At 39.9% G+C, this 21822-nt stretch overlaps 1 protein-coding gene across 8 annotated transcripts in view; it reads right to left on the bottom strand.

Moving 5' to 3' along the window:
* CDKAL1 (CDK5 regulatory subunit associated protein 1 like 1) overlaps positions 1-20018 on the bottom strand; it is a 607158-nt gene extending 587140 nt beyond the window's left edge. Inside the window, exons 1-4 of one of the 8 annotated variants that reach the window (XM_027959153.3) lie at positions 19936-20018; positions 19083-19126; positions 11400-11574; positions 10088-10200 (exon numbers count right to left, since the gene is read on the bottom strand). In XM_027959153.3, the coding sequence (XP_027814954.1) occupies positions 10088-10200; positions 11400-11569 (283 nt within the window). In that variant the 5' untranslated portion in view covers positions 11570-11574; positions 19083-19126; positions 19936-20018. Of the gene's footprint in view, positions 1-10087; positions 10201-11399; positions 11575-16405; positions 19141-19889 lie in introns of all 8 variants that reach the window. The other 7 variants (XM_060403461.1, XM_027959155.3, XM_060403462.1 and 4 more) reach the window with 7 other exon arrangements.
* Between the last annotated feature and the right edge of the window lie 1804 nt (positions 20019-21822).

Raw genomic sequence — 21822 nt, forward strand, 5'->3', positions numbered from 1 at the left:
GTCAAAAAATAGTTTTCATTTGGCACTAACGCACACATACAAAAAACACCTGAATTCCTATTGTGTGCCAGGTACTGAATTTGATAATGATGAAACCACACACTGAACATTTCTGTATATACCAATATTTAATGTTTAGAAAGGATTGCTATTGTCATCTTCATTAGATAAATAAGAATACTGAAGCATAGAGGTACTGTCCTTTGCCCAAAGTCATAAAGCTAATACACTGCGGTAGCTGGTTTCACAGTCTGGCTCAATATTAATAGCTGGCTACAGTCTGCTCTTAATCACTAAGCTACAGTGTCTGAGATGCCAAACAAAGGCAAAGATGATTAAGACAGAAGGAACTCACACACCATGGGAGAGAAAAGGTAAAAAAAAAAAAAAAAAACCCACGATAAATCATCCAAAGACAGGAAGTAGCTGAGTTACCACTCTAAGTCAAGGGAAGTAAGCTGAACGGTGAATTATAAAGTAATTATAACTAAGCAGAGCAAGTGGAGACACAGCTGTAAAAGGAGTTAAATGGAACTAAAATGACCAAATCAGGTGATCAAAAGAGTAACCACACCACACACAGCCCTTAAATCACCCATATACATGAATATGTGTATACAACACGACACAAAAATTCGTAGACACTCTTCAATTTGAGAATCATCAAGCTACAATGAAGACAGGACCAAACAGAAAGGCTCTGAAAATGCCTGGACATTCAAACCATCTTGAATTAACCAAACACATGTTGGTAGAGTGGGAATGAGGGGGAAATTTTAAAGTGCTATAATCCACTCTATTCTCCTTTAACCTCAATATTTGTTAACAGATTTGGGGAGTAATGAGATACTCAAGATGTACCTTACACAAACGTTAGTTTTTAGTTAAGCATGAAAGCAATATAGTGGCAAAAGGAATCAAATGTTTGTCCTCAGATTCAAAATTTCCCACTTTAGCACGGCAAAAGGACAATAACCACATTCTAGAAAAACCACAGTCAGGGCAACAGAGCAACAAGGATGTCAAGTAGTATGCAATGAATGAATAATTTCACATGCAGCGTCCAGCATATGGTGGGCTGTATCCAAGCTGAATCATGCTGCCTCTGGAAAGGTCAATTTGTCCAATTCTTACACAAGGCCTACTAAAAAGTTTAAAAAGCAGTAAGTCAGAATAAAATAGAGTTAACAAACTTAATGACTTCTAATAATTTTATTAGAAGACTATTTGTAACACGAAATTCACTTTTCCTAGTAATGGCACAGCTGCAGTGATCATGTAATGTAATACTGCCATCTATTGTCCAAGAGCTAAAAACACATGTCTCTCTAACCCAAACCCACTAAAATTTAAAAGCCAAAAAAAGCCAACATTATTTTACATGCTCTGGTGTCAATCTCAAAAAAGTTTTTTCCCCAAAATCAGAGAAAACAATGCCTAGAAAGATTTTCAAGTGAAGCCTTGGTGATAATTACTCATCTGCCCATTTTCTTAAAAAATAAAATTTTAAAACAGGCTATGTCTAAATTATCAAAAAGAAGTTTTATAAAATCTCAAAGAGTAATATGAATCATTAAGCAATTAAGCAAAAGTTTCTAAAAATCTATCAGTCTACATCAATTTGTCACTCATAAAAATTCTAAAATACTGAACCTAGAAACTATTTTAAGTTCTTCAGTACCAGAATGCCAGCAATTCTAAACAGATGTCCTCTTAATACAACTCAGCACTCCACACCAGTTTATTCACAAAAATTAATGCAACTATGTGTGAGTTGAAGTACTACCACTTACATGCTACATGGCAAAAACCACCACAATATTGTAAAGTAATTAGCCTCCAATCAAAATTAATTAATTAATTTTTAAAAATGCAAACAAGAAGTTTAAGTGACTTGCAAAGGTCCAGCCAAAAGTGGAACAGGATGGAAAATGATCTTCACGTTCTCAAAGAAAGATGATTAAAAAAAAAAAAAAGGTGAAGCTTCCCCACATTTATTAGTGAGAAAATTAAGAAAAAGAACACAGAACTTTTATCCAAATAATTTGATTACCATGCACATTATTAACTACTACTGGGCGTTCACAACCTGGAGCCAAAATATTTTAGAATTCACAAGAGTAAACTAGATTTTCTCTGTATCTCTGAAAAAGGTGAAGATTCTAATCAACCATGTAGGTTCACTCTCAAATACAAGGGAGACACTGCTCAGGATGTAAACAATGACAAAGCTGACACTACTTAATCTGCATGGATAACAGTACAATCAAAGCTAGGGCCACTTAGTTGGTTGTTGTTTGAAACACATGTAGCTTTGTGCTTCTTACTATGATAAGAGGACATTCCTGTTGAGACAAAAAGAGGAGAAATAACAAACTAAATATTCCCATGCTCTATTTAAAGAAGAAAAAACTAGATTGTAAAGATTAAAAAAAAAAAAAAAAAAACAGTACGTATCCTGATCTCTATCATAGTAGCATTCCCAACACACCTTTTTGAGATGTTTCATTCCACTTAAAGCACTGTAGGATTTAAGTAAATTTTCAGTATACAGAATTTAAATTTTAGGAACTTGAATAGAGAAAGCTATTCACTTTTTATAATATAAAGCATACTATTATTCCTTATGTAACAAAAAACAATTTTCTCCTATTTTCTCAGTCATCTTAGGCTGATTTTAAAATAAAGACAACTTCCTTACAAGACCTTATATGGAAAACAGGTAAATTTTAAGGGTAAATATAATCTAAATTATACATCAATAAAGTTGCTTTAAAGTAAAACAAAAAGAAAAGAAACTCACAGGAAAACCATTCATCACAATATGCCAATTAAGAAACGCAATATCTTTATTACAACACTTATGAAATGTACATATTCAGCTCCATTTTCAGGTAACCTAAACAATGTTATAACACTTCTATAAAGTCTACTTACACCCTGAGCTCACAAAGGCAACAGTTGATAGTTTTCCAGAAAGTGATGCACAACATATGGCAATTAATTATATGTACTTTATAAAAATGATTTCTCAATTACGTTTGTCCACATTCTTCCAAATGACGGAGTTTTTCATTAACACACATGCACACCCTCGGCTAATTAATTCTCCTCCAATGACTTTCATTTCGGTCTTCGGTTTTATTTAGGAAATCAAATCTGCAGCCTGCAATTTCCACTTTAAAAATCACACTTTAGCCCCCTGAAATAGCTGCTCATCTTCCACACTTCAAGCATTGCATCTTCTACTTTGTTACCATTCCTTGTCAACTTTCTTCAACAAAAGGGGGATGTTGCTGAAGACTAAGTCTTGACTCAATTCCTTCTGAGATCACAATGTTCTTGTTTCAGGTAAGCCATTCCAGAACTCCAAGTACAGGATTCCAAAGTCTCACCCACCCAGGACAGGAAATCGTGTCTGACTCTTTGCGACCCCATGGACTGTATAGTCCATGGAATTCTCCAGCCCAGAATACTGGAGTGGGTAGCCATTCCCTCCTCCAGGGGATCATCCCGATCCAGGGATCGAATCAGGGTCTCCTCATTGCAGGCGGATTCTTTACCAGGGAAGCCCTACCCAGAACAGGAGGTCTGATCAAAAAGAAAACATCTGGTTCGACTGTTTCAATCCCAATAAATAAAAGTAAATAATATATATTTAGATTTAAGATATAGATATCATCTAATTACTTTCTGTCTACTAATCCTAACATTGTGAGTTGTTTTGGTTTTTCTTCTGTCTGGGCAGATAAAAGGGTCTTTAAGACTTCTCTTTAAGACCTCTATCCTTAAAAGCTGAATCTGCTGGAGAGAGACTCCATAGAAAAAACAGAGCTCAGTGATCCAATACCAACGGTCATCCCTGCCACAACTGGTTCATCCCTTTTATTTTGCTGGAAGACACACCCTGAAAAAAAGGTTTACTCTTCTATCCCTGCACCATCAGTTCTTCATACAAGACCAGCTTTTAATAAAATTCTCAATTTTCTAGGTGATTTAATAGTGGCAAAAAGTAACCATAAAAATATTATGACTTATGAAGAATATTCTTACAAGATTACATGAAAAGCACCTAATATAGTATTTCCACAATAACCAGGGAGAGAAAATGAAAGTAAATTACTGGGAAGTTAGTAAAAAGTATTTTCTTAAAAATACTTTCTTACTTAAAAGAAAGTACTTTTAAATAAGAGTATAGTTTTCTAGAACATAAGATATATATAAAAAGTAAAAGCTTATAGAATTAGCCTGAAATGCCCACATGAGGACGTTTTACAGATCAGATATAGCTTCTATTTTAGTGGAGGGAAGGCTTTGTTTCCCTTTATATAATCCTTTCTATGTTTAACTTCTGGGCTTTAAAATAACGCTAAGATTCAACAATGTATAAGCTGCAGATCCCTCTGCATTACAAGCACTCTGCAAATGATCACAGTGAAATTTACTTTCACTGTAATTCCAGACAGACTTCAAAACCTTCAGATAAAAGCACCATCTCTGGCTACACAATAAAGAGTTTCTGCAAGGAAATTCTGTATTACATTAAGAAAATGTTCTACTCAGCACATAACTAAAACCTTCATTATAAACATTAATTTATAATAATTTATATAATTTAAGTCAGCAACCTATATGTCAGGATATTTTTAAATATCTTTTTCAAAGCCTAGGTCAACAGTCTTTGTTCTGTCTTTATCCCAAAGCTACATAAAACTAGCAATTAGATATGAATGCATTTTACAAACTGTAAGACACTGCTGCTGCTGCTGAGTCGCTTCAGTCATGTCCAACTCTATGTGACCCATAGACGGCAGCCCACCAGGCTCCCCCGTCCCTGGAATTCTCCAGGCAAGAACAATGGAGTGCGTTGCCATTTCTTTCTCCAATGCATGAAAGTGAAAAGTGAAAACGAAGCCGCTCAGTCGTGTCCGACTCACAGCGACCCCAGGGACTGCAGCCTAAGGGGCTCCTCTGTCCGTGGGATTTTCCAGGCAAGAGTACTGGAGTGAGTTGCTACCCACACGTAAATAACTGTGGCGATGGTGAAGGGGCAAGAAGTCTAAATTACAGAGGTCCATGGAAGGCAAGCTAAAAGCTCTGCATTAAGATGCCTGATGATTCTTTCACTGAATTGCACTAGAAAATTGCACTGGAAAAGTCAAGAAGATGGAAAATGACTTCATAATTAAGGAGGTAGGAATGGACCAGGAAGCTCTCAGCCGACACTGCTGTCTATAACTAAACAGCGACTCCCAACTTCTCACTCAGAACAGAAGTTAATAAGCTGTGCACGTTCCTGCAGCATGGAGTCCAATGGTATAATCCCTCTCACCCACCAGTCCAGGAGAAAAATGGCTTCTAATAAGGATCACATAGAAGAGACTAGTACATACAAGAGAAGAAATTTCAAAATGAAGGACAGCAAAAAGCAACTACTCTAATCATTAAAGCCATTAATATTATTAAATGTCCATACTAGATCGCCCTTAAAATGTTATAGAATTAAAAGACGCTTACTCCTTGGAAGGAAAGTTATGACCAAACTAGACAGCACATTAAAAGTAGAGATATTACCTTGCCAACAAAGGTCCGTCTAGTCAAGGCTATGGTTTTCCAGTAGTCATGTATGGATGTGAAAGTTGGACTACAAAGAAAGTTGAGTGCAAAAGAATTGACGCTTTTGAACTGTGGTGTTGGAGGAGACTCTTCAGAGTCCCTTGGACTGCAAGGAGATCCAACCAGTCCATTCTAAAGGAGATCAGTCCTGAATATTCATTGGAAGGACTGATGTTGAAGCTGAAACTCCAATACTTTGGCCACCTGATGCGAAGAGCTGACTCACTGGAAAAGACCCTGATGCTGAGAAAGACTGAGGGCTGAGAAAGATTGAGGGCAGGAGGAGAAGGGAAAACAGAGGATGAGATGGTTGGATGGCATCACCAACTCAATGAATATGAGTTTGGGTAAACTCCAAGAGTTGGTAATGGACAGGGAGGCCTGATGTGCTGCAATCCATGCGGTCACAGAGTCTAACACAACCGAGCAACTGAGCTGAACTGAACCAAGAGGAACTGAAAATAATTTACCAACTTTCCAAAAGAAATAATCCAAAACCAATAACCAAAGGAAGCACTATGGTGAGGGGGGGAGTGCATTTCTACTTAGTCTATAAGAAATCACTCACTTGAAGAACACACTCATGAAATGTATGTGTTCAAATCATACTTCTTTTAAAAGCCACTGTACCTACCAGGACAGTTTGACTGCTTTCCATGATACTAATTTAATTATATCATGCAAACAGGTGTCCGAGTTTTGGGGAATGACATCATTTTTCCCTCAGCAGGGCAGAAAATGAAATGAAAGGCAAGCAGGAATTATTTTCTAAGGTTTAAATCACCTTCTCCTCAAAATAAAAAGGGTTTGAAAGAGTCACCAAATAAGCACTTACTACTCTGAGCAAGCCTCTGTGCAGTGTTACGATGGAGTAATTATATTCCTGCTGCTGCTGCTGCTAAGTCACTTCAGTCATGTCCAACTCTGCGCGACCCCATAGACAGCAGCCCACCAGGATCCTCCGCCCATGGGATTCTCCAGGCAAGAACACTGGAGTGGGTTGCCATGTCCTTCTCTAGTGCATGGAAGTGAAAAGTGAAAGTGAAGTCGCTCAGTCGTGTCTGACTCTTAGCGACCCCATGGACTGCAGCCCACCAGGCTCCTCCGCCCATGGGATTTTCCAGGCAAGAGTACTGAAGTGGGGTGCCATTGCCTTCTCCAAATTATATTCCTAGATTTATACAAAAGCAACAATTTCAAGTATTTACTGACATAATCTCTCTTCTTTCCTCAAATAGTAAAAAATGTCCACTCTCCTCAAATAGTAAAAATATCCACCACTGGTAACTGAGAATTCTGAATTTCTCTGTATCCTGTTTTCAATAACCTCTGTGAACATTATACATAAACTATTTTATACCTCATTCTTATCAATTACAGAGTTAAATGAAAATATTTTAGGTATGTGCTGTGCTTCGATGCTCAGTCATGTCCAACTCTTTGTGACCCCATGGAGTTTAGCCCGCCAGGCTCCTCAGACCATGGGATTCTCCAGGCAAGAATACTGGAGTGGGTTATTATGCCCTTCTCCAGGGGATCTTCCCAACACAGGAATCAAAACGCAGTCTCCTGCATTGCAGGTGGATTTTTTACCAGCTGAGCTACCAGGGAAGCCCATTTTAGGTCTACATTTGATTAATTATAAGCTATTAAGAAATAATATTTTTTATAAACTCCCATTATTTCACAATAACAAAAGAGACCACTGGCATAGGCATCCAGAAATCATTCATATATCTAACTTAAATGAGAGATTTCCTGTAGAGATTTCCTTATTAAATGTCCTACTGAAGATAATGCTTATATTTTCTGGGCCTACAGCATCTAGACAAGCATGAAAAGTGGTCCTAGTGTCTACTGCATGCAAGCCAGACTAAACTGAAACCAATTACAAATTTCTGAAGTGAGTAAAATCAACAACATGTAAAATTAATACAAATATGTATCAGTTACACAGGCATATAAAATAAACCACATTAAGAAAAATAAATTTCATATTCAAGTGATTGGTTCCTTAATTCCCTTTTTGGTATTCCCAAATGAGAAACCAAAATTAGGTGTACATAACAAAGCTTAACATTCTTGTGTAAACACGTTAAGACTATTACTTTACATAGAAGAGTACTGTTATAAGATTTTTTTTAATGCTAATAGACAAAAACATTAAAATATGTTAGATATTTAATATCATATAGGATAATGGCAACCCACTCTAGTATTCTTGCCTGGAGAATCTCATGGACAGAGGAGCCTGGTGGGCTACAATCCATGGGGTCGCAGAGACAAACACGACTGAGCAACTAACACACACACACACAGGATAAATCAAACTTTGAATTTTTTTTAATGTTTCAGGAAACTACCTTTAAAGTGATTTCTTTCATTTTCAAATGTACCATCAGAATGTATTAGACAAGTCTAGGCTAAATTATATAAAAATTACTAATGAACACAGAGAAGTGATTCTAAAAGCAGATTTTAGGTGGATTTTTTTACATAAGACTGATTTCGCTCTCTAAAAAATGGTATCAAAAACAAAATTAATGACATTTGAGCATTTACTTATTGAAGGAAACAAAGCTATGAAAGGAGTTACCTTTCCAATCTTCCCTACTCCTAACATGTGCATCGAACCTGGGACCAGCCAATTTCACATGCAAAAGCAAGTTGCTATGCGATATAGACTAGTGGTCAAAAGCAGTGTTTTGGAGTAATGCAGGAGATTCAGGTTTGATTCCTGGGCCAGGCAGGTCTCCTGGAGAAGGAATGGCAACCCACTCCAGTATTCTTGTCTCTGTCCATGCCCATGGACAGAGGAACCTGGAGGGCTACAGTACCTGGGGTCACAAAGAGTTGGACACAACTGAGCAGGGCACAAGTAAGATAACACAAATAAAGCATTGGGCCACTGCCTGTCACAAAGCACTCAAACTAAGTTCCCATCTAATACACATACGACAGAAATAGAGATGTGTGTGCGCCAGTCAGTATATCTACGTATTTCCTAACTCTGTCTGCGGAGAGGACCTAGAAGCACTGATACTTCATGGTGGCAAAGAGCACACCTAGTGCCCGGGTCTTTGGTCCGGTTCTAAACACTAGTCTCCTAATGAAAAGGGTCAGGATTCCTCGAAAAAGTGGTTGCTTCTGAGGCTGGGAAAGGGAAATACAAGACTAGAACCTCCTGTGGTGCCAGAAAATAAGAAGTGATCAGAAAGCAAGGGGGGGCATGTCTGAAATACACAGGCGCCAGCCTGATGAGGTCCTGTGGCCAAAGCTAGAACAATGCAAGCAATGACATGACAGCAGCGAACTATAACCTGTAGAGTAAATATCCGTGAGCCCATACTGATAAAAACAAGTAGCATGGTGGCAAAAGGACAGCGCTTCCTCACAGAAGGATGTGTGTATGCTCGGTTGCCCAGTTGTGTCCAACTCTTTGTGACCCCATGGACCTCCTGGACTGTAGCCCACCAGGCCTCCCCTTCCATGGGATTCTCCAGGCAAGAATACTGGAGTGGGTTTCCATTTCCTTCTCCAGAGGCTCAGAAGAATCCAAACTATTAAATGTGGGAGGAAAGAAAACAGAAAACCACCACTGCGCAACTATCACAGTAACAACAGTTGCAGACGAGATCCACCAACAGATACTAAAATTATCGAATACTAAAATTAGTATGCAAATGGTTGAGGAAACACAGGATACTTATCAGTGACAGTGAGAAACATAACTCAGAAGAGAAATCTGGCAGATAAGGGTTAGTGTACCAACATCATGAAGCCCCTGACGCACTGAGCTGAGAAAGATACAATACCACTTGTATGTTCCTCTTGCCAGAAATGCATTAATTACTTTATTCTAACCATGAGAAACTATCAGACAAACCTAAGATGATGGGCATTCTACAAAATGATTCTCTTTCAGAAGCGTCAAGGTCATAAAAAATTAGAAAAAAATTGAGAAACTGGCAGATTGCTCACTTCCCAGTGAATTATACCGTAACTACGTAAGATATAAAAGGCATACAGAAACGTAATTTTGCCACTTTTCTGTCAGTTCAAACTTATTTCAAAATGAGGAGTTTTTACTTTTCTTTTTTTAAATGAGATATATAGTCATCCCTCAGCACTTGCAGGGGACTGGTTCCCAGACCTGCAGCCGATATCACCCCACATATCCCCAAGTGTCACACCTGGCTCCACTATTGGAGAGCTCCACATCCCAGGACTCAACCAGCCCCAGACTGTTAGTCCAGTAGCATCTGCACTGGAAAATGTCCCCAGATGAGTGTGGCACACAGCTCAAAGCCACATTGCTCAAGAGTCTAGACAACATATTAGCATTTTATTTTCTCTTAAAATCATTAAGTCATGCTAAATTATCCTCTAGTTGCTGAAGCTAGAACTTATACCTCTAAAAACCCTGGCTTTAAAAAATGTAATCAATAAAACACATTATGTATCTCATTACCTGTAATTTTGTATCCATAAGCAGCCAGTTGTCCAGCCATGTATTCTCCATCTGAATTATTATGAGAACAACCCCAAGTTCGTATCCAAATTTTCTGTATGCCTGGAATAGTGCTGTTAATCAATTTTAAAAAATAAGCCTCATTAAGGGATTTTTTAAAATAAAAAGCACAAGTTAATTTCTGAGCATATTATGCAAAAACACTCCCTGCATTCTATTCATAAGCTATTCATTAAATGTACCAACTTAATCTGCTGTTACACCAAAAGTCTAAAATCAAGATAAAATAACAGTATAACATTCTAAGACTATCTTTCTATGTAAAGAATATCTTCTCCAAGTTGTATTTTAAGTTTAATACTACTAAATACTACCACTAAGTTCAATTCCTGGAAAGGTACAAACAAATAACAATAGCACAGAAAATGGTTCTAGCAGCAAAAGCAAATAAAGAAAACCTAAACACATCTGAAGACCACTATATACTAATCAAATCTTCATAACTTAGATATAAATAACTCAATCAAAATGAAAATCTGTCACCCTACAGCACTATTAATAATAAAAGTATTCCGCCTATAAAAAGAGTTCTAAAAAATGTAATTTTTAGAAAGGGAATAAAAGGACTTTCAACTTGGATTGCCCTAAATAATTAACAACTAAGTAGACATTACCTTTAATCATATGGTCAAGAAAAAGTTAATAAATTTCAAGTATTAAGCAAATTTAAATTCATAGACTTTATGACTCTGTTCCAAATCAAATGCATCAAAGTTTTCAAGTTTACTAGATATACAACTATAAGCATATTAAAACTATATAACTGCATAATCCTTTCTGGCTAGGTTGTATTAGAATTTCACTAGATACCTAACAGTACAAACAGCACAAGAATTTGTGTCAAAAGCCTTTAGTTGATTCATAAGTACTTTAAATTTGCTAAGAAAAACCACATGCCCAAACCACCACTATCTCCCACCACTATCTCCTAAGAATCATAAATTCCAATAAAAATTTTACTGTGGAAGTAACAAGAACATACCAACCACAATGATATCAAAGAGATCTGGTCGAAGGAGGGTGGGAGGCAGGGTGATCTATCTTTGTGCCAAATACTGCCCTAGGCCAATATGCAATTTGACATCTTTAATTAATGACTTTGCTAAATATAACCATTCAAATTTTAAAAACCCTACATATTTCCTTTCAAAACTTCAAAGATTCTTTTAAAAGATACATTATGTATATCACATACAGTAGTGTCAGCCTCTCCCATGGTACGATACGGAATATAATTTCAAAAAAAGCTTACCTATCGCTTGGTGGACGGTTTTCCTCTTGCAAATATTTTTGGGTATTTCGCCTTCGCACCTTTGGAACAACGTGCTTTCTCGAAAAATGCCTATCTTGTGGCTTTGAATCTTCTTGTGACACAATATCTTCTATGTCATCCAGGAACGTATCACAGGATGCAGAAGGCATCTTCTCTATCGTATAAACAAGTTATAAATGATACAGGCATGAGTCCTCAGAACATCTGTTTAACATATCACCTATGAAATATTCTTGCCAAACTTAAATCTAATAAAGCCTTTAGATTTTAACTTCAACTTTACAGAAAATACAAGAGATACTAAAAAACAAGAAACATCGGATAAATCAGACAAATCTTACTGAGTGGGATATAAAGTACATGAAAAGAGATTTAACATTACCAGCAATCAGAGAAATACAAACCACAATGAGATATCACTACAAATCTGTAACACACCACAGCACGCATCAGTTCAGTTCAGTCGCTCAGTCATGTCTGACTCTTTGCGACCCCATGAATCGCAGCATGCATACCACCTGTCAATTACAGGCCTCCTCCCTCCCCAGGCACAGCAATGGCACACGTGACCCATGCCTGCCAGAGTAATTCACCCTGAGCCATAAAGATCGGCTCAGAGTTGGACCTAACAAGCCCAGTCAGTCACAGTCACCATGAGGACTTCCATGCCAGTGCTAACTTCTCTTTCACTGAAGTGGCTCAGTTAGGAGGATGTCAACTTGAGGCTACTGGGGGGCCATCCTGCCTGCCACAAAGCAGAAGACTACCCAAGGCAGGAAGTCTTATAAGAGCTGGAGAGATGAGATACTTGAGCAGCTAGATCCAACCAATGCCTGAAGCCAGACATAGCCCTGCTCTGCCCATTCATGTGAGCTCAGGAATTCCCTGAGGCTTAAATTCATTTGAGCTGGGCTTTCTGCTCTTGCCAACAAGAGCCCTGGCTGACTCAGCACACTAGGGAAGGTGAAATGAACTAAGTGTCTCCCAAACTGGTTCTATGAACTATCAGTGAAAAACTAGTTCTGTGGTCAAATAAATTTGGAAAATTCTGCCTCTCTCAGACTCCCAGTATGTGTGTGCATGCATGTATGTGTATACTACGAGAGCAAGGACTGCGAAGAACTACAGTAAAGAAACAAACTCACTGATCTTAGAAACTTCCTGAAAATTAATTTCTCATGGATTGCCTCTTCATGAGGCTATAGATGGTACTGAAAACAGGAGGCCTGAGTGAAGCCCACCCTCAGATCCCCTCCCACATTCCGCAGACAGAAGACTGCATTCTCTTAATAGGAAATGGTTCTTCGCCCACGTACCAACCTGTTACTAGAACTACCCACCCCTCTAAGAGTAACCTGCTGGAGCACAGAATTCTAGTCATGCTCCTCCCTACCTAATCACTAACTGTCCGTGGGTACTGTTATTTCTCCCATTTAAAAAACAAAAACCTTATCGAGGCCTCACTTCCTCTACCTACTGTCTCCATCACATTTCTATGCTTTAAAACTCCTTGCAAGAACTGTCTCCAGTTTCCCCCTCCCAGTCCCTCATATGCCAGGCTTTCACCCCCACCATCCCAAAACTGCCGACCTGATTTCAGTGACTCCAGCAATCTACAGAGCAGTTAACTCTCAGCCACCTCATGTGATCCTGCCGGCGGCACTTGACACTACTGACCCTTCATTCCCCCAAGATATCTTCTTCCCTGGCTTTCGGGATCCCACACGCCGAGTTCTCCCCCTCCTGCATTAGCCACTCCCCAAGTTTCCATTGCCCGTTCCTCATCTCTCCAACTTCTCAAGGTCAGAACACCCCCAAGGCTCCGTTACAGGATGTCTTCTCTTCTTTAGTTACAGGCGCATCCTAGGTGATCTCATCCAGCCTCGTGGCCTTGAAATACTAACTATATATGCTTATATAACCAGCCCCAGGCCTCCCTTGAACTTCAGACTCAGATGTCCATCCAACTGCCTACTTAACACCCTGCTTGAATGGCTAAGAGTTACTTCAAACTTAAAATCAAGAACAGAACTCCTGATTCTCTCCCCAGCTGACCCCACCTGCAGCCAGGAGGATCACACAGATCCCCCCACGACTTTCTCCATCTCACTGAAAAGCAATACCAACCTTCTAACCTTTCAGGCCCAAAATCCTGGAATCATCCCTGACTCCTCTTTCCTTCACCCTAAGTCCAATACATCACCAAAATCCCATTGGCTTGAGCTTCCAAAATTATTCAGAATCTAACCATTTCTGACCATACCCTCTGTTATATTCTTGGTCCCAACATTAACTCTTGCCTGGATTACTGTCATAGTCACCTACTTCTACCCTCAATTCCCAAAGGAACCTTGCTGCACAATAAGCCAGGGATCCATCTAAAACCTGAGTTCATCTCAGGTTTCTGATCAAAACCTTCCATTGGTATTCTATCAGAGTAAAAAGCCCAGAGTTAAAAGCACTAAGTTTTACAAGGACAGGGGCTTCCCTGGTAGTTCAGTAGTAAAGAATCCAGAATCCACCTGCCGATACAGGAGACATGGGTTCGATCCCTTGTCCAGGAAGATTCCACAATTCTTAGCCACGGGACATGACACACTGGTAAGAACCAACTAGGTCCAAGGTAGCAGAAGACTCAACTTCCAGTGGGCCCTGAATCTCATACGCTCACTATACTACATCAGCATGCTAAGTAACACAGCCACCGCACGGCAGCTCAGAGCTGACCGTGAAAGGCTGAAGAGTAGCCCAATTCCTGGAAATCCCCATGCCTTCCCCAAAATAAGTGGAATAATCCTCTTGCTCATTAGCCTATGAAATTAGAGACTGGTGGTTTAGTCGCTAAGTTGTGTCCAACTCTTGCAACTCCATGGACTGTAGCCTGCCAGGTTCCTCTGTGCATGGATTTCCCAGGCAAGAATACTGGAGTGGGTTGCCATTTCCTTCTCCAGGGGATCTTCCCAACTCAGCAATCAAACACAGATCTCCTGCATTACAGGCAGATTCTTTACCAACTGAGCTACAAGGGAAGCCCATGAAATTAGCCTATGAAATTACCCAGACATAAACACTAACCACGCCATATTTTGGGGCCTCTTACCTTCTGATAAGGCCCACATTCTGTGGAGCGTGTTTCTCTCTAAATAAACCCACTTCTTACCTATTACTTTGTCTCTCACTGAATTCTTTTGATAAGAAGAACGTGAGCTTCATTAAGTCCTGAGACCAGGTATGTGTTATGTGCTAGTCGCTTGGTTGTGTCCGACTCTTTGCAACTCCATGGACTGTAGCCCACCAGGCTCCTCTGTCCATGTTCTCCAGGCCAGAGTACTGGAGTGGGTTGCCATTCCCTTCTCCAGGGGATCTTTCCAATCCAGGGATCGAACCCAGATCTCCTGCATTGCAGACAGATTCTTCACTGTCTGAGCTACTGGGGAAGCCCTGAGACCACATGTGTGATCTCGATTAAAAGATTGTGGGTTCAAAAAGATTGTGGGTTCAAGTCCCAGTCTGGGTTCTGGCAAGGTTTGGGTCCCAGCCTGTGGATTCAAGTCCCATCTGAGGTGCACAGTTTCAACTCCACTCAGACACATGGGCTCTCTGGCTAGTTCATACCCACCAGGCACACACTCATCTCAAGGTCTTGGTCAAGCCTGGAATGCCTTCAAGCCCTTTGGAACTCTGTCCAAATGTCACCAGTGAGGTCTTTCTGAACAACCCCCACCTCGCCATGTACACACACCTCCTGTCCCCCTCCCCCCAGCCTTGCTTTCGTGCCTCAGCACCTCCCCATGTGCTTAGATACTACAGAGGAACAAACCTGCCACCCGAAAATGTCTCTTTGCCATGTGGATTATTTTGAGCTGAAGACAAATCAAGGCCAAGAAGAAACTTTGACCTTCCTTCTAACTGCTAAAAGAATGTAAAGAGAAGACATGTTTCAGGAAGGGAGGCGATCCCCATGGATAACTATAGTATGAACTATGTGCACAGAGGGGGGGGGAACCAGGCAAAGTCTGTCTGTTAAAACTGTTACCAAACATTTGCTTTTCCATCTCATGGCAACTGCCTTCCTCCGCTTTGAGGTCCCAAACCACTACCCCCAAGATCTTTTGTCTTTAGCTGAAGACAATATTTAAGGTAAGTTTCAGGCATTTTGGCAAGTTACTCAGTTTCCCTGGGTCTGTCCCATGTATGTGAAAGTGTGAGTTGTTCAGTTATGTCCCACTCTTTGCAATTCCATGGACTATAGCCTGCCAGGCTCTCTGTCCATGGAGGAGAGGAGTAGGTATCCACTCATTCTTCTCCAAGCCAGAATACTGGAACGGGTAGCCATTCTCTTCTCTAAGGAATCTTCCCAACCCAGGGATCAAACCCAGGTCTCCCACACTACAGGCAGATCATTTACCCCCCGAGTCACTAGGGAAGCTCATGTATACATGCCGCATGCTACTACACTTTTGTTTGAGAACTGTAGAGGAAAATTTCTTCCTCCACAACAGTATCTTCATCATCTTATTACCATCTCTTTCTATTAGGATATATACTCTGGGGGTGGGAAGGTTTTTGAGTGTTTTGTTCACTGCTTTATCCTAGGTGGTGCCTAAACTACCTAGCGCATGGCAGCTTCTCAAAAAAAAAAAAAAAAGAAATTTTTTTTAAACTGTCCACAACCCAGTCTACAAAATATGGTCCCTCTGCCACCTCCCACTCTGCCCCAACTGTAATAACCTCTCCGACATTCTCCAAGCAGACCAAGCTAGTTTCTGACTCAGGGCCTTCACACTTGCTCTTCCTCTGTCTGGAATATCATCCCCAGATATTTGGATGCCTTGCTGCCTACTCCTTTACTCAAATAACACCTCCTTGGAAAGGGCTTTTCCTAACGACCTTATCTAAAATAACCACACACTGATCAGGCATCCCACACACTCTCACCAGCCTCTAACTCCACTTTATGCTTCGTTTCCCTTCATCACACTTACCTGACTCCATATATGTAACTGCTGGTGTCTTTCTCACTACAGTGGAAGCTTCAGAACAGAGGCACCCTGTCTTTTTCACCACTATATCTACAACACTTATAACAATGCCTAGCACACAGCAAGTGCAGAATATCTGCTGAATGAAAGGATGAATAAATCCTTGTTTAAGCTGAATTTAGCTAGTCTTTCTATAACACAGAAGGAAATTCTTACACTAGATGGGAGAAGTCCAAAGGACTTAGATTTGTCCACTGACAGAGCTAGAATTGGACCCTCTCTCAACACCAAGCTCTCCCCAGATGACTCTGTTTCATTGGCAAAGCACAAACAATGCAAGAGTCTGAGATGACCCTAAGAAAGAAAATCATCCCAGAAAAAAAATGGGCAAAGGAAAAACTGGCAACACACTTAAGCAAGTCAAATAGCCATTAAGCATAGGAAAGAATGCTCAAACACACTAAGGGCATGAACTTAAACAAGAAATTATTTTCCATCTACCCCACTGATAACAAAGACTGACAAAAAACCAATTGTTAGCTAAAAGCACGGTAGAACTGCCAAACCCTTTCTGAAGGGCAATCTAGCAATACGTATCAAACTTTGACACTCATATATCCTTTAGCCCAGCAATTCCATTTCTAGAAATTCACTCTAAACAAAAGAGACAAATATAAAACGCAGAGGTTCCTAAACCTGGCTGCATATAATAAACACCTGAATAAACTCACCTATCACTATTAACAAGCTTTTTACTTCCAGCAAACTGGTAAAGTGAATTGTTAGCCTTCAGAAAATATTAAATAAGTGAATAATAATGAAAGTGTGAGAATAGAAGGAAAGCAAGATAGTAGTTAAGTGCTACAGAATGAATTATATAAAGTTCTCTCTCAAAGGTAGAGAAAATCAAGTTTGATAAAGGAAAGAAAAACAGAAAGTGAAAAAGGAGACATGGAAAATGATGACAAATAGATAGTATAGAGTACTGGCTATTTACAGAGGTGATTTATTAGGAGAGCTTTTATAACAGCCAACCCCCAAAGAATCTCCAAAGTGGAATTTAAGGGTGGCTATGTAAAACCTGTCTAGGTGATTCCACTATACATCTCACTGAGAACCACTGTTCTCCTAGGAAGGTTCTCAGTTGATGTTCATTATAGTCACCTGGGGAGCTATAGAAAATTATCAACAACAAAATTATCAACTAGAGCCTTGCTCTAGTTGAATCAATCTCTAGAACTCAGCCTAGCCATCAATATTTTTTAAAACTTTCCAGTAAGTCTCATGTGCTGCCACAGCTGGGAACAAAAGTCCTACACCCATAGTTTTTATAGTATGGCTCCCACACCAGCACAATTCAGTGTCACTAGAGAACCTCCTAGAAACGAAGTCTTGGGTCCCCCTCCAAACCAGCTGAATCAGATACTTGGAATAAAGCTCAGCAATCTTTAACAAGCCCTCCAGGTGATTTCGACATGCACTACAGTTTGAAAATCACTGTCCTGGAGTTGTTTTTTTGTTTGTTTGTTTTCATAAAAATCATCTAGAATGCCTGTCAAAAACATATCACCTAGTCAGCTGATTTTCTAAAAGGGTGCCAAGAATATTCAATGAGGAAGAGTATGCTTTCAAAAAACAAGTGTTGGAACAACTTGATGGCTACATGCAAAGAATAAAGCTGGATTCCAACTTCACGTCGTAAACAAAAATTAAATTGATTACAGACCTAAATTTAAGAAATACTATAAAACTCTTACAAGAAATCATAGGTGTATGTGTTTATGACGTCTTTCTTATGACACCAAAAGAACAAGAAACAAAGGAAAAGAGACTGGACTTAAAACTTTCATGCTTCAAAGAACTCCATCAAGAAGATACATATTTGCAAATATGTATCTTCTCCAAAGAAGATATACAAAGGGCCAGTAACATGAGATGCCAACATCATTAGCTATCAAGGAAATATAAATCAAAACCACAACACACTTCTCACATACTTAAAGTGAAGACCATTAAAAGCGAAGTTGCTCAGTCGTGTCCGACTCTTTTGTGACTCCATGGACTGTAGCCTATGAGGCTCCTGTGTCCATGGAATTTTCAAGGCAAGAGTACTGGAGTGGGTGGCCATATCCTTCTCCAGGGGATCTTCCCGACCCACGGATCGAACCCAGGTCTCCCGCATGGCAAGTAGACGCTTTACCATCTGAGCCACCAGGGAAGCCCTCTCACATACTAAGATGGCTAAAATAAAAAAGAACTTGGTGTTGCTGAAGAAGTAGATTAGATCACCCAGAGAGAAAAAGAATAGAATTTCTTCTAATTGGAAAAGGTGATGGGCCAAGCCTTAAGGAACTCCAAATTTACCTACCAAACAGAAGAGAAACCGCCTACAATGGAGATCAAGAAGCAGTCACCAAATGAGAAAAATCAGAGGGTCACAGAAGGAAAATGAAGACAGTATGTCAAACAGGTGGACGTGATCAGTGCTGCTTAAGGCAAGTGATGAAAGCTTGAGTAAAATGAGTGAAAATGTTTCTTGGATTTAGTGATATAGAGATCTTGGTGTTTCCATATAATGATGGCAACAAAATCACTAACAAATTAAAATTAGGCTACCTCTTTGCATATTACATTGGGTAAATATCACTCCCAACATAAAAGTTTTAAAATAAACAAGTACCTTGATTATTTGCAATTAGTCTTAAATCGTCTTGAAAGATGAGTCTGGAAAATAAAAACTGTTTAGAAAAGAAAGTTGCAACAAGTTTACAAAACCACAGTAAGGCCTCTAAAATTGCCTAAAAGAGATTACACTCTATAAAAGGTGGTTTTATAGAGCAAGGTTAACGGTGTTCCGTACTACTCCCAATTTCTTACTGATTAGGACAGGTATGTTGACATCTGCTACATTTGCTATGACTGAGATCCAGCGTATGGCCCTAGTAATAAATTCTATCCGGCACTACAATACGTCAGCGTGATCCAGTAGTAAGAATACTACAAAACAGAGCAAACAAGTAGGTTTCCATATCACCCGACACCCGAAAGACACGTGTTGTGACAGGTTTCAACAGTAAACGAGAAAGAAAAGTGAAAAATCAAGACACCTGCTCTTCAGACCAACTTCAGTTTAAATTTTTATTGAGATGCAGCCTCGTGAAAGCATGGTAACTGTAAAAGCCTTATCCCGTCCCACGAACTAACGCAGAAAGTGGGAGAACGGAGGAAATTAAATTTTACAGTAAGCAACGAGATCTCTTAAGTACTCCTAACAGTCCTGCAGCACCTAAGGCCAAGGTCCCGGTCCTCACTTCAGGCAACGCTATCTGCTTCCCAATGTTCCCAACCCAGCTGGTAAGTTTTCTTTCAATTTCGAAACAAACCAGCGAACGGCCACGAGAAGGACTGAAACTGGGGGAACAAGGCTCTGCCGTAAAAGCAGCTCTGGTCAACCTCTGCCCCACACCGATCCACCCATCACCCTTACCCAGCAGTCGGGAAATAACAAGCCAACCAAAAGTAACAGAACCTACACGCCACTCGCCGGAAACTGCAGCGACTTTAGCTGGAGCTCGCCATGACACGTACGTGCCGCCACATTTATGTACGCATGCTCGCAGACGGTGGCCCGGAGAGGTCAAACTACATCGGCGCCGAACGTGTGCGTTCGGGTTTAACCGATTACACTTAATTCCTTCGACGGCAGGAGGGAGAAGACCTTCAAGACATCGAGTTCTTAGAATCGTTTAATAGCTAACCTCCCCGAGCTGTTCCCTGCAGAAGGAAATGGCAGCCCATTCCAGTATTCTTGCCTGGGGAATTCCATGGACAGAGAAGCCTGGCGGGCTACATACAGTCTGTGGGGTTGCAAAGCGGGACACTACTGAGCCACTGAGCATGCATGCCTGAGCTCTTACTACTGTGGGACACTGTGTTCCACACTTTATATAAACATTATCTCCCATTTATTCTTATTTTACAGAAGAGGACGCTAAGAGTTTAATTACTTGTCCAAAATAACTGTGCTAGTAGTGACTGTCCTCCATACTCAATCCAACTCTGCCGGACTCCAAAGAACCTGCTCTTTTCATTACATTTTCCCAACTTCCTCAGCCTTTTCTGAAAAGAGATCGTGTTAACGAAAATGGAAAAGGGTAAAGAAAGAACAGCTGCATTAAACTTAACATAGATCATTTAACAGCAAGCAAGGGTTTTTGTTGTTTTTTGGTTTTGTTTTTTAACGGTCAGAAGACAGTTTAGGAGTAGAAGTCTGGCATAAAAAGAGAATTTTAATAAGGGGTATGTAAGATTCTGACGTGGTTACCTTTTACATGAATTATCTCACCTTATTCTTTACCCTAGACATCGTATTTGACCTTGTTTACCAGAAAAGCATCTCCACTATAGAAGACAATAGGACACGAACAGGAATTCAGAATTATGCCTGACTCTGGGTTTCACAGTGATTTGGAGTTATTGTCTTGTTTTGTAATACAAAACAAGTTTCCTAGTGCAACTCCCTCCAGTTAAAATGCCACACTTTGTTCATCCTTATCATCTATAAAAAAAATTCTAAATTGTGATATGACATCCATGGCAATCTTTACCCAAATGAATTAGAATTGTGTGTTATGTTGCCCCACCTCTTTCTCTAGACCATAAGTAGGCTTTGGCTCATCTTCTTCTTGGTGATAATCCCACTGCCTAATACATACTCTTGCACTTTATAGCCTCTCATTAAACATATGTGGGGTGAAAGAATGAGTGCACCCCTTCTCTACAAGATCTGATTTAAGTTCAGTCAAAGAAAGTGTACTGAGTGCATGCCATGTGACCTCAAGCAAGATGAAGCTGGATACTAGGGTTAGAAAGGAAAAAAGACAACTCCCTACCACTCTTTGAGGCTGCTACAAGGATATAGCTTCACTAGAGAAGAGCAATCCCTGTCGAAGATGAATGCAAGGGGCTTGTGGACACAACAGGGAGGTTCCGTTTCTTACATGAGGAAATCAGTACTTGCCTCTGGGATGCCATGAGAGTATTCCAGACTCAGAAGACAGTGAGGGCAAATACATAGTGGCCTAAAACCATAAACTGTTATATATTATAAAAGCAAAAAGAGTAAAGTTGGATAATAGCAGAAAAAGCTGAAAAGGAAAGGGCAGGGACCAGATTAAGGTGAGCTTTGTTTGCTCAAATTAAGACATTAGACTTAATCCTGGTGGTGCTGGGTAGCATGAAAGTACCCGAGCAGGAGGCTGGGTTTGAGGACATTTCAAACATGAAGGAACAGTGAAAAGCCTAAATGAAATTGTTGGCTGTGAGCAATGGGAAAATGAAACGAGAAGACAGAAAAGATATTGAGAAGGTAAAATGAGCAAGACTTAGAGATTGATAGGTGTGAAAGAAAGGATACAAGG

This window comes from Ovis aries, chromosome 20 (genome assembly GCF_016772045.2).
Source record: "Ovis aries strain OAR_USU_Benz2616 breed Rambouillet chromosome 20, ARS-UI_Ramb_v3.0, whole genome shotgun sequence".
NCBI lineage: Eukaryota > Metazoa > Chordata > Mammalia > Artiodactyla > Bovidae > Ovis > Ovis aries.